Source organism: Oxyura jamaicensis, chromosome 1 (assembly GCF_011077185.1).
Source record: "Oxyura jamaicensis isolate SHBP4307 breed ruddy duck chromosome 1, BPBGC_Ojam_1.0, whole genome shotgun sequence".
Taxonomy (NCBI): domain Eukaryota; kingdom Metazoa; phylum Chordata; class Aves; order Anseriformes; family Anatidae; genus Oxyura; species Oxyura jamaicensis.
The window spans coordinates 179,479,384-179,492,940 of record NC_048893.1 but is presented as its reverse complement, the minus strand read 5'-3'; the positions used below and the strand labels follow the sequence as shown (position 1 = coordinate 179,492,940).

The following is a 13,557-nucleotide window of genomic DNA, read 5'->3' as shown; positions in this document are numbered from 1 at the left end:
TCCCATTTGCCTAAAATACGTCAGGTCATTTCTCATGACTGCAGTCATTTGCAGTGCATTGAAGAGCTGCTGTGCTGACCAGTTTGCTGGTTTGAAATGTGCTAGGCAGTTTAACTTATTTCTTCAAAAACAAATGTGCTGCTGTTGGCAGCTATGGAGTATTCCTACCCGTGGATTCCACATCCAGCAAGAGTTCATCTTCTGCAGAACGGAGACATGGAGCATATTGCTTTAGCAAAATAAGATCTACCCGTGTGTAGTATAAGAATCTGGCAAATACTCATCTTACAGACTGATCCATTGCTACCTGCAAGGGTATTAGTACTTGGAAGAGTTCTCCAAGCAATCCAAACGAGGAGGAACTGGCTTTCTTTTTTGTTTGTTTGGTTTTGTTATTTTGTTTGTTTGATTGTTTTTTAAGCCAGGGAAACATCTGTTTCAGGGAGTTACGACAGATAAACAGGTCTATGAAATTAATGGATGTATGAAAAGCAAAATGGATTTAAAAATATTGAGGAAAATGGAGAGTAGTTTGCTCTTTCCCTTCTGATAGATCTTTAAAAAATGAAATCATATTCCACACACCCTTCTCAGCTATGATCTCACAACTATTATAGCAGCACGGTCATATAAAAATACCATCTGTTTTTCCAGCAAGAAACAAAGGTTTGTCTGTATCTTCTCCCCTGAGCCCAGATGACCCCCTGGGCTAGCGTGGTCGAGACTCCCTTATGTGCTGTTGGCTAACGCAATAGGCACGACAGCAGCATCCAATTCTTAACCTCTGAATCCCTGTTCCAAAGAGGTAGATAACTTATGGTTCAGCTGGCAGGGTGCAGACTTCAGCAGTGCTGGAACACTACTTTAATTCATGCCCCTTGAGCTATAACAGACGTGCCACTGCATCCCTAAGTAACGTACACGGATCATAAATAAGGTTAGATGTTATTTTAAGTAATAAACACTGAGATACAGAAACTTCATTGCAGTCTTCTGTCTTTGCTTGTCTCTTCATTTGGACTATTTTTAGTTTGCAGTCAGCATGATGACTGTGAACCCAAGGAACACTTGGACAATAAGTACATAATTATGGATAGGTCTCCAGAGCCTTAAACATTAGCAGAGGGATTCAAGTTAAATACTGGCTGGGACTAGTCAGTGCCTTGGAGGTGTTGCTGTGTATGCTTATACATATTAATATAATTTCATTCTCCCTTGTGAAACACTAACCTGGACTTCTCTGTACTATTGGTGCTTGGAAGGTCTGCACAGGAGCTTTGAGAGGTAAATTGGTACCTTACGGAGTGCAGTTCTGCAGAACAAACTGGTGCTGCCTTCTGTATTTGGCTGTTTGCACCCCCCAGTAGTCATCTCTGAGTACTTTATATGGCTGAAAACTGATTAAAATTGTGTTATTATTCATTTCAGAGCTACCCTGCTTTGTGATAAGGCTAACCAAAATCAGTTAGGGATATTGAGCAAACCTCTAGAAAATGCACTGCACATCAGCAGGACATGCCTGAGAGTAAAAAGAGAAAAATTTTACTTGTTTTTCCAAATCAAATTTAACACACGAGTTAAAAATGGTTTGTAAGGATAAAAACTAAGTGTGTATCAGGGGATTTTCTTACTATTGCTTTGGGTTGTGATAAAAAATGGAAACAGTAAAGAAATCTTTTGTGAACTACTGAACCTTTTTAGATAACTTTTTTTTTTTTTTTGTGGTATGTTTTTCAAAGACAAACTCTGATATGAAGTAGACTCAATGAAAAAGTCCCTCATGAAGTGTTATTAAGTAGTGCAGAAAAGTGAGTTTTTACGTAGGTATATCGAAATCATAAGAATTGATATCTGCATTTGTTGAAGGCACAAACTAGGAAAGCATTGACGGTGATAAGAGTGTTGCAGAGTCTCTGAAATTACTTTGTTCTGGTGCTTCTTTGGATGGCTGGATCACACAGGAACCCATGAGTAATCTGAAAGACTTGTGTCTGCATGGGTCAACCCTACAAAAGCAAGGATAGAAGGAAATAGTAAAGGTTCAGATTCCACTGAAATACAAATTGTGAGACTGTTTGTATCTCTGCAAGTCTATAAAGAGAAGAATGAAGAAAAGTTAGGCACGGTTTGAGTGACAGGCTTTGCAATGAGGGAAGCAATCTACTTAGGCTCAACTTTGGTTCCCTACGCAGCCTTTGCAGTTGAGTAGGACTACATCAAACTGGAAGCAATCAGCCTTTCTCCCACTAGGAACAACTGGCAAATGTTCCACCAGAGCCTCCCATCCTGTGTTGTGGCACTACATAAGACCAAGTGGTGGCTTTGGGGATGCATCAAGAGATGGTGCCAGGACTTTTTTTTTTGCAGGAGGTCTGTACCTTCAGCTCTTCTCTGGGCTTGAAAAGAGAGAAAAAAAAAAAAAAAAAAGAAAGAAAATTAATTTTTTATTTCTTACCTCAGAAAAGAGGTCTCATCAGCAAGTGGCAAATCATTCCTTGAGCTTGTGGTGAGTTCATAGCTGTCAAAAGGGGAAGTCCTCCTTTTGCTGCTTTTTACCGTGTGCCTGCTGGAGCACACAGTGAGTCATTTTGAGTCACTGAAATGGCAGAAAAGGATCTCAGAAGGAAAACAGAAATGGAAGATGGCACCCTGCCATTCCAGTGAACTGAACTAGCCTGAGGGAGCCTCCAAGCAGCCGCAGAACAGGTGTAGAGGGAGCTGGAACTCTCCTCGTTATGGCTGTGTGCAATTAAACCAGCACAGCTGCTTCTGAAATAGTACCTAGGAGCATCTTCTGCTGCTTCTGGGGTTGCTGCACAACAAAGCTGAAGTATGTTGTGCCTGAAAGAATAGCACTCGCAAGAAATATATCCCTTGATTTTTATGTAAACAGTAAATACCCCAGAGAGAAAGCCTGGCACCCAGATCTTCCTCAGCCCCAGGTAAGCACTGTGATAAATGAGGTCGAGTCATGTTTCCCTGCTGGGCTTTACGCACAACAGCACACAGTGGAACAGCTTCAACAGAAGGCGGTTAGAGAACACCCCCTGGGACAGATGGGTTTGGTCTCCCTCCAGTGTGGGAATTTGCTTTTGGTCTCCTGTTCTTTAGGTACTGATTTGGATCAGTAGAGCAGTAGGCAGGCTCCTGCTCTGTTGAGGGAAAACTTCAGACTGATTTTCTGAAAGGCTTCTACTCCTCCCTACCCTCAGAAAAAGGTTCTGGGCTGTGCAATGAGCCGACAGATCTCCCTGCGTGCTGAACAGGCTGTTATTAGACAACTCTGACTAAAGCCAGCGGGCTGCTGGCAGGCTGCACGTGGTATTTCACGCAGGTACAGGTGCCTCGTTCGGGATTCTGGATTCCAGTAACCTCAAGGGCAGGTACCCACCCGGGATCTTGATGGTTAGTTTCTGAAGTCATGTATTGGATCTGGTCCAAAAGTTGTCACCTGTTGTGATCTTCATGGGAAAATCTAGATACATGCTTCCAAACGTCCCATTGTCTCAGGCAGCTGCATGCAGATACTGGAAATAAACTAAACTGAGTCACTTGCAAGAATCTAAAAATTTACAGATTTAACACACACAAAAAAATCCTCCTTTTAAACAAATGCTTGGGGAAGATCAGGGTGTGAATGACTTTATATGTTTCATACAAAGACAAAGCATCTCTGATCTCTGACAGCTACGGACTTCTATTAGATGTATTAACTTTTAAAGGATCTGGTTTCTGACAGTTCTAAATGAGTTACGTTTTCCATCACTCTGCCCCTGACATTTCTATAAAACTTTTAGGTTCGTGTAAAATGTTCTGGTGTCACAGACTGTTGCCTGTGTGTTGGGATTATTAAATACCATAATTTGGGTCTCTGCTACGTGGCCATCTCATATAAAAAATCCGTAAGCCAGTGAGTAGCTGCTTTTCAAAACGTCTTATTATCCTTCATATTTGCTTAATAGTGCATATTTGTCATTGTGCTTCGTTTTCTCTGCATTCAGTAAATATATGGACTAAGTTAACATATATCTGTATGTTGATATGGGTCTCAAGATGCATGGGGACTTAAGAGCTCTGACCCAAATCTGAAATTTGTCAGTATCAAAAATCTTTCCTGTGCTGTAGCCTGATCTGAAGGCATGGATAAGCCATGGACTGTAAAATATTTTGAAGTTCCTCATACACACTCCATTTCACTGTGAACAGCCTCCTATGCACTTTAATTTTCACAGTGCAAAGGCACTTTTTGCTCATCTTGTATTTGCTCTTGTTGGGTTCTACAAAGCAGGTGCACCTTTGCCTCAGAAGCGTGATATTTATATATGGCCAATACACAATTACAGGAATGCTGGTAACCGAGCAAAATCCTAAAACCAAGCATGAGTCTAACCTTCTGTTAGGGCACAAGCCTGGTGAAGTCCTGGGCTCCTGTGACAGCCTGGGCATGGGTTCCCATAAGCAATAGGGGAACCAAATCTGTATCTTAACACTCTTTGAATGCATTGACCATTCCACCACGAGGAAAACAAAACAAAACAAAATATACACCTGTTGTAATTTTAGGTGATAACATAAAGAGGGACAGCATACTGTCCCTCTTTATCCTGTCTCATTTATACGCTATCCAAACTTCCAACTTGTAAACTTGTCTATCAATCAAATTGCTTTTGCCATACAACTTATTAATTCCCGAATCAGTCCAATGCCCTAAAAATATGTATTATTTAATTCCTTATATAAGCAAGTATCTTCTCACAGCACACATACAGAATGTGGGAAAATGTCAGAAAGGCTACTTTTTTCCCAATGTTCTTCCTACCTGGCTTTCTAGTTCTGAGAAGTGAACTTTTATTGAAGCTTGATTTGTACAGTCTCCTGCATCTTCATGGAAGACTCCTCCATTGCTCCTTAATGATGTTCAGAACTGGGAGCTCTAGATCTACTGCAGATTTCAGTGATCAGGGGTGGAAGAATAATTGATACTAGCAGACAGTTATGGATTAGCACATAAATACGAGACATAACTTGCCAACGGGTTTTGTAGAGGTTAGATAACAACTGAGAAACTTAGAAAGGGAACCTGAGTTCCAGACTCTGAAAATTGCTCTGTCCCCAGTCCCTACTTGTTTTAAACCATGCCATTTCTGTCCTAACCTTATTCTTGTGGTGGACTTGACTTACTGAACCCCTTCAGCTTCCCCTTCCCTGATTACCAATGTTTCTTTTTTCCACCCTTAACTGATCTATCTCCTTTCTCATTCCCTCGCTCTGCTCATTTTGCTGAGACCACTGCTGTTCCTTTCCCATTTCTTGTGCAGTCTCAAGTGTTCCCCATTTTCCATTTTATGCGCTGGCGTCCAGTCTCAGCACCTGGTTGGCCTCCTTTTCAGCTTCTCTTTCTGTCCCAGTTTGCTCCTTTTCTCCCCAGTGCAATGTAATCTGTCAGGCTACACCTGTACAAGTAACCCGAACTCTGCCAGGTGTCCCCCAGCTGCCCATGCCTGTCAGCATGCTCAGAGGATTTTTCAGGCACAGTTTGGCAGTCAGTCAGTGTGGGTCCAGAACTAACTCTGACAGATGTTGGAGTTTGGATGTGGCAAGCCTGCTTTGAAAGGCAGCTGGGAAGGAAGGTGTAGGTGTTTGGATGTTACCTGTGCCATGTCTATTGACCTGAGACAAAGAACAGACTCTGGACTATGAAGACCACGTGAAGACATTTATCCAGGGCTCAAATTTACTGAGATAATCCCCATTTCACCCATAAAAGATTTCCCTGCCAAAAAGTTCCACTGCCTAACACCAAAAGCTCAAAAATGGTACATCTAGCCTTACCTCTGAATCTCTGAGGTGGAAGATAAATAGTTTTTTGTTGTTGTTGTTGTTGGAAAGACCTATGCACAGTTGCTAAAGGAGACAGCTCAATAAAGAGAGAGTTACTGGAGCATTAATCTGCATAGTGTTTTTTTTTTTTTTTTTTTTTTTTAAAAAAAAGGCCTTGTAAAATGCACTTCCCTTCCAAGCTTTGACATGCAACACAAAAGCAGAATTTCCTAAAGAAGAGCTCACCAGATGTTTACTTATCATGCAGAAAACAATGCATGACCTAAGTCTCATCATTTGAAAAATGTGAACTAAGTAGGTTAAAATTTAGAATAAATTCAATTTTAAGATAAGACATGAGGGAAATTTTACGAATCTGCTGTTGAGAACTGCTTTTGGCAACCTGAATTAATTATAGCCAGAGCTGTTATTGTCCAAACTTGATCAGGGCAATTTATTTCACCAAAACTGAGAAGCCTGTATTCTATTCAAGCAATGTCAGCAATGAATCATGATTGACTCTACAGAAATGATGGAGATATATGAGAAATAGGACACAGAGTAAAATCTGCAAAATAAAACCAAAGGTACTTTTGAGAGTTTATTCCAGCACTTGAATTTACAGAAAACTGAGGTAACCCTAACAGAAGCAAAACTCAGTATTGCAGGACATCATTGCAGAAGACATAAGAAGAATCACCAGTTAAAAATGTGAAAATACAACCATATACCCTTCATTCTTTAAATCTGTTCACATTTGATTCGCCTTTCTTTGTTGGCATTCCACAACTGTTCTGAAAGCACTGAAGTTGAGCACTGTGATAAGGTATGGCACTACGAAGACTTGAGGTCTTTCTCTCCCTCTCTGATCTCATTTGAAGTGCAAGAACTTCAAATTGGCATTGTCAATGCACAGGCCCCCAGTGTGCCTAGGGTCTCATTTTTGCATGCTCTGCATTAGTTTTCCATACCCTTTTCACTACACATTCGGAGATGCCAAGGACTCCTAGCCTTCAGCATGCAGTCTTAATTAGTGTGTATGAACAGAACATACTTATAAAAGACACCATTTTAGAATGAAATGTGCTTTCTCTTGGAACTCCTATAGTCTGGAGGCGATCTGCAGTTTGATCTCAGACAAACTATTTCAGCTTCAGACAACAACATTTGGAATGTCAAGAGGCTACTGAAAGTCCTTAGAACAGCCTTATGAACATTACTGTTATAACTCAGTAAAACCATTTAATGTTTCCCATAACATTGAATCTAAACACACATTAGAGCGAGCCATGATCGATCAGGTTGCAATATGGCCGCTTATTTCCAGATACTACAGAAATAAGTGGTTGTGGTCATTCACAACACAACACTGCACCTTGTAGAATAGAATGCCTCTTTTTAATTTGTATAAATTTCACTAGGAGAAATTCCAAATGTATGATGAGACAAAAGCAGACATATCTCTGTGAGTTGATAAGACATGTTAAAAAACTACTATTTAATAAAATAAAAACCTGACCACCAGATAAGAAAATCTTTTTTTGGAAATGCTTTCTCTTTTCAGAACATTGTAGACATTCCTTGTTGACAGTCTTACAAAACACGTACATGCTGCAAAAAGGAAACATACAGCAGGAGCAATGAAGAATTACCTCAGCTTTCATCACCGTTTAACTTGATTGAAATTGTTCTCATGTTCCATTAAGTATAATAATACATTTGGAAAATGTAAATAACCTAATTACATTTTCTTGTTTCAAGCTGCCAGGCACCAGTCATATATCGCAGTCGTATAAAAAGTAGATCCCTGCCCATCTGCAGCCAGCTCCAAAAGGGAACTAACTTAGAACCTGTGATTAATGAAGAAGAAAATCAGAAGGACATTGTTAGAAAAAATGAGCAATGGCAAAACATACTTTTGCTAGTCATGAACCTCTGCATTCTCAGCACATTCAGCCCTACAACCTACACCTTGTCATAAAATTTAAAAAAATATTATAAAAATGTATGTTAAAAATGTATTGCCTTGCAATTACATTACACCATGAGTAGCAGCAGCACAGTAATTCATAGTATGCCACAGGATGCCCAGTATTCTCTGCAACAGGGCTTTGTTCATGTAAATAGGAATCTGAATACCAATAGTTAAGCAAATGATTTCTGAACGACTTTGGAGAAGACAATAACCTCCTGATCTTTTACAGCAATAATATGAATTTGCCAGTCTTCAGGCAACGTAAGGAGCACACACCATGAATCAATTCTTCTTCCATCTCTGCCAACATTCATGCTAGGTGGCACAAATGGAACCGTATTGAAAGAAAATAGTCTCTTTTATAGTGAAGTTGGTTTAGGATGTTCTCTATTTGCTTGCACCCTTTGTCACCATTACAGTTCATTATACTTTTTGTTGTTCAGGAGTTTTGTTGAGGAGGAAAGATTCAGCTTAAAAAATAAAATATTATAGAAAAAAAAAAGGAACTGCATTTTATCAGAGGAAGTAAGCAAGCAGAAACAAGTAGTACCTCTTAAGTTGTTTTTGCTACTGAGATATGTATAAAAGTGTTTTCTTTAGTACCCCAGTAACAGAGATCTCTGTACCAGTTTCAAAGACTCAAATAAAATCTTAAGAGAGGGTTTTCTAGAAGAGGCCTTAAAAGATGGCTTGAGAATTTTGGAAGGAGAGGCAGAGAAACAGTGCTGAATCAGTAAACAGTGACGGTGAGGCTTCCTGCAGAGCATTTTACAATTGCATGATTTTTATTAACGTGTTATTGCAAGAGGACTTGCTGAAGTAGTACTTTATCCTAGCAGTATAATTACCTATCGTTGTCTCCAGTGTTACCCGTTCACCTACTCTTCTTGTGCCTGTGCTACTATGCAAGAAACAAGAAGGCGGGCAAAGACATGAAATTCAAAATTCTTACGGAAAGAAGGCCGTGTACCATCAAAATTGGATAAAATGATCCACTCTGGGAAGACCCTCAGATATTTTATTTGGGATGGACACTTAAGGAATCTTACCAAGAAAATAAATCATTTCCTTACCTTCAATTTCAGTCCAGTTGACGGCAACTTCTGCTATAGGTATTTTCAAGTGCTGAGCTATGTAAAGAAGTTCTACATCAAATGCCCTGAAATAGAACAGGAAATAGCAACACAGAGTGATATTTATTTGCAGAAGGAAGGTGGTGGTACTGTTAATTAAATCCTTAGTGTAATTTAAAAGAGGTTGGTGCTCAGTTATGAAGTTGGCACCAATTCCCTACAGGTCTGATGCACATGAAAGGGAAATTAATTTCCTTGACTGAATGACTAAGAAAATAGCCAACATACAGAAAACAATACTTCACTGCACTCTGTTTCTGAAGGTGTGTGTCACGCTGAGCTCAGACAACTGCTCACTTTTCATTCTGTCACAATCATGATTTAGAAAATTTTGAAGACCAAGCAGTCAAATGTGCAATGTCAATCTACATCTCTACTACTTTCACCAAAGAGGAGGACTACCCGCTGTGTTTTTATGCTGATCTGATACTTCCTCCTTGTACTTTCTAAGTGAAGAATAAAGGCAGCAGCACAGAAGTGATTTGAGAAGGTAGTGTGCATAACGGAGCCTGAACAACAGCTGTACTTTACCCAGTGACCATTTAATGTACAACACAGAAACCCTCAAGACCCGTCTTTTTTTTTTTCTTTTCTTTTTTTTTTTTTTCCTGCACAACTGTTCACAGGCTGTGCAGCAAAATTAATTGGGGAAGTGATCTTATGCTAATTAAGTCGTCTGACCCCCTTGTCTAGTTTCTCCAAAATAACCTTTAATCCTCGCTGTTCTCTGCACAGAAAATTGTTTGTGTGCTTCATTCTTGCAAGTATATGCTCAAGTATGCCCTCTGAAGCTAAGGCACTGAGGCTATTCTTATTGTAAAAGTGCTTCAGCAATGACGGCTTATAATGTTTCTGTAGAAATCAGCATACGAAGTTATTGGTAGTTGCTGTTGACAAAGGTGAATGCAAATCACATTTATGAAGCTTTTGGTGATACTGGTTACATTTCTTAAATGTATTAATTGCTAGGTCTTTATTTTCTCCCATTGCAGTCTTCAGTTACCAGTAGGGCTGTTCTTGTTCCTTGCTGGTCATTGAAATTCAAGCTTAAGACTTCCTCTCTCATAAAAATACAAAACAAAACAAAAAACACCACCTTTTTGATTTTTAAAGATATTAGTCTGTATTAGAAAAAAACTAACAATGGCCATCCATATCTGATTTCTGTTAGATTCAAGACATATTCAAACCCAAGTTCATTTCCCAGGGAACTAAACCTTGGAGGTCAAAGAATTGGAAATGTTCTAGCCAAACTGTTGGTAGGGTTTCCAGTTTGAAGCCAACAGAACAGAAGTTGCCAAACAACCTCTTTAGGTCTTGAAAATACTGCTGTGAGGCAGCAGTCAAATACAATTGAACACTAACCCATGTTTTCTCTCCGTAACTTCATACTTGTAGAATCTCCTTAAATTCTCATTGCTAACTCCAAATGAAGTGTTTTTTGAAATGAAAAAAAATATAATCTGTTGCCAGTGGTGAAAAGGTATGCAATAAAATAGTTAAATAACATAATTCCTTTGTGCTTCAAGTGTTGTTTGAATTCAAGCCACTAGTACTTCCATTTATACAACAGCTGTGGGACAGAAAGGTGGTCAAGAGCAAGTAAAAAACATACTTTAGCAGGTGGCTAGCCAAATTCAGACATTACTTCCTCGTACTTCGATCCACCCTCTCCTTTCAAGCAGTGCAGGCTACTTCTGCAAAATTATTAATGAATGCAACAAGAGAAGCGACTTTGAAGTAATTACTCGGGTATGACACGTACACATAGGTTCCCACTGAAGCACACTGGCGTGCTGGTGAAATCGTTACCAAACACGCATCAACCTGAATTCACACGGTAAGTATGTGTAAACAGAACTATTGATACCACTCTGAACAGCAATAAAACATGCAAAGGCAGCATAAACAGAAATTATCTACAGGGACTAGATATTTTATATAGAGAATTTAGAACCATTATTCATTTTTGATCAGGACACAGAACTTTTAATTGTCACAAAAACAGTTACAGGAATAAATTATTTTTTTTCCCCTCAGTCAACTGAATCTGTGCCAAGCAGCCTTGCCATTTTGCTGTTTTCTTTAAATTAGGCCTGAATCTTATTTTATTAATTATGCCATAGTCTCTTTTACTGAAATTGTACTACTTGATTTTGTGCTGACATTTTATAGTTGTAAGCCAAAAACCCATGTATTCACCTTTGAATGTTTGAGTCATGTGTACTAAGAGTAAATCTAATTTTGCAATACATACTACTTAACTGACTAAAAATCTTCAGAGACACAGAATAATTGTCTGATGAATTATACTATATGAACTGCTCTAAAAATATTACTCCATGAAGTATTAGCCTGGTGAACTAATGGTTATTTGCAACAATTCCTATGGACAACCAATTACCGGAATGTCAGCAATATACATCAGAGTACAGCAACATTAAATAGTTTGGCGAAGTACAGTGCTCAAAGTATAAGACTAAAAGGACGGGGATTAATCAGGTTGAACACTAATATTGTTACATGTGGTTGTCATTTGTGTGACAGTGAACATATCCTGAAATATACAAAACTCTATTCAAGGCAGAAAGGAGAATGACTTTTGTAGGATGCTGCTGGGGTACTGTTTTTCTTCAGCTGCTCGCTGCCATCTTCCAGCACAAACCAAATGCATGCCAGAGGAGTTAATGAGCGAATATAGGTCACAGGGTACTCAGTACACTGATGATGCTATGCTCAGACTGCAGACCACCAAGTGCAGGCGGCACAGAAGTACTCAGTTTCCCTAGCCAGGATTTCGGCGTGGGTATATTAGCCGGAGCCAGCTGTAGAGATCAAAGCAACACCAGCGGATGGGCTGATGAGAGCAATACATGCGCTTTGACATGAAGCAGCACGTCAGCCACTTGCGACTAGTTAACATGTGACAGAACCACTGTTGGGAATAGCAGGGAGTTGTTCCCACCGTGTATTTCAGAGGATCCTCCTGCAGAGAGCGGATGTCGGCGCCTCCTGGGTGCGGAACACAGTTCAGAGCACCTACGTTTGGCTCTAGGTTGAATGAATTCCTAGAAAAGCTTAACACTCTTCCTTGATCACGTAGAAAGTTCAGGCTCTAATTTAAGTACCTAAAGTTACCCCAAAATACACAGTGTGAACCATTTCCCCACCTACTTCTAATAGTGGCTCCATTATGTGTTAATTAACACAAACATCAAGTCTAAAACACAGAAAAATGTTTCCTTGTGGTTGTATTTATGCTAAATACTTTTGATTAAGTTACAATTTAAGGCTATGCTGGCTAAAACTCGGTTGAACACCAGGCTGGTAGGTGTTTAGCTGAATTCAATCCCTTTTAAACTGAACCATCAAAATGTTTCAACTTATAAAATATCTATCCTGCAAATTTAATCATTATTTTGAAATTGCTGTTAGTCTCTTCTTTGCTGGTTCAAATGTTTCAAATACCAAAATTTGGCCCTCTGTTATACCGCTGCAACAGAAATTTAGAACTTTTCTACAAAAAAATAAGTAAATAAATAAATAGTTGTTCCAGCAAACTCTTAGAGGGCAGACAAAACTTTAAATGGCCAAAGAAAGAATGAAATATACTGTCATGCTCCAGCTGTACCAGGGCTTTTGAAAGCTCACATGTGCATGCTAGAAGCAGGATTTTTTTACTTCTACAAGACAAAACAGATAGTTGTAACAGCAAAATATTTTTGTGTTGATTAGATGTCCATAAACAATTCTACTTGTCATGCATAAAAACAGGAAAAAGCAATTCATTCCACCACTTGTGTTCATCTGCAGTGCCAGAGAGGTGGAAAAAAATCCTTTTATACCAGCATTTATCTGTTTATCTAAGCAATGAACACTTTTCCTTCTGTAATTTTTTTTTTACAGACTCACATTTAGAGGTTAGTGATAGACTGAGGAAGCAAACATAGCTGAATTTTTGTGTTTTAAATGTAAAAAAATGGCTTGTTCAGTGCACAAGGCAATTTTTTTAGACAAATGTAATAACATTTTAATCTATTCTAATCTATCAATATTCTAATCTAATCAATTTATCTAATCAATGATCTTCTAAGTTGCTTAATATCATTATAAATTGCTACTTTACAAAATTATGTCAATCAAGCCAGAACAAAAACCGTGTTTTGAATTTCCTCTTATTTTATCAATATTCCAGGTAGGATAGTAGCTGCTGCCACTTCTAGTTCTTCTGTGTAAGGAACGAAAAAATTCTGGCTGGAAGAAGTTTTTTGTTTGTAGTCAGAAAAAGTATCAACAATCAAATTTTGGATAGGAAAATTCTGCCAGTGAGGCAATTGAATTTCCCAGTTTTCCCAGTGTGCATTATAATTTAACAGAGAAAGTTACACTTTTCCAGGTCAAGACTGTAGATGCAGAAGTAAAGCTTCTATTGGAATCTGAAAGTGAGTAATTTCAACAGTCTCTATTATGTTTTTAAAATACCTCTTTTCATTTTCTTTTAAGTTTTAATTTAAAAAATGTGCTCCATCCATTTGTGAAAAATAGATTAGTGGTATAACCTAAAACACAAAGCATATGCTCTCTGTTCAAAAGGTTGCTCTCATTTCAAACTAATGTCAAAACTTTGCT

At 38.8% G+C, this 13,557-nt stretch overlaps 1 protein-coding gene across 1 annotated transcript in view; it reads right to left on the bottom strand.

The window, feature by feature from the left end:
• Positions 1-6,389: 6,389 nt before the first annotated feature.
• Positions 6,390-13,557, bottom strand: part of ALG5 (ALG5 dolichyl-phosphate beta-glucosyltransferase) — a 22,590-nt gene continuing 15,422 nt past the window's right edge. Inside the window, exons 9-10 of the mRNA XM_035324225.1 lie at positions 8,869-8,954; positions 6,390-7,670 (exon numbers count right to left, since the gene is read on the bottom strand). Coding sequence (XP_035180116.1) covers positions 7,558-7,670; positions 8,869-8,954 — 199 coding nt within the window. The 3' untranslated portion in view covers positions 6,390-7,557. The remainder of the gene's footprint in view (positions 7,671-8,868; positions 8,955-13,557) is intronic.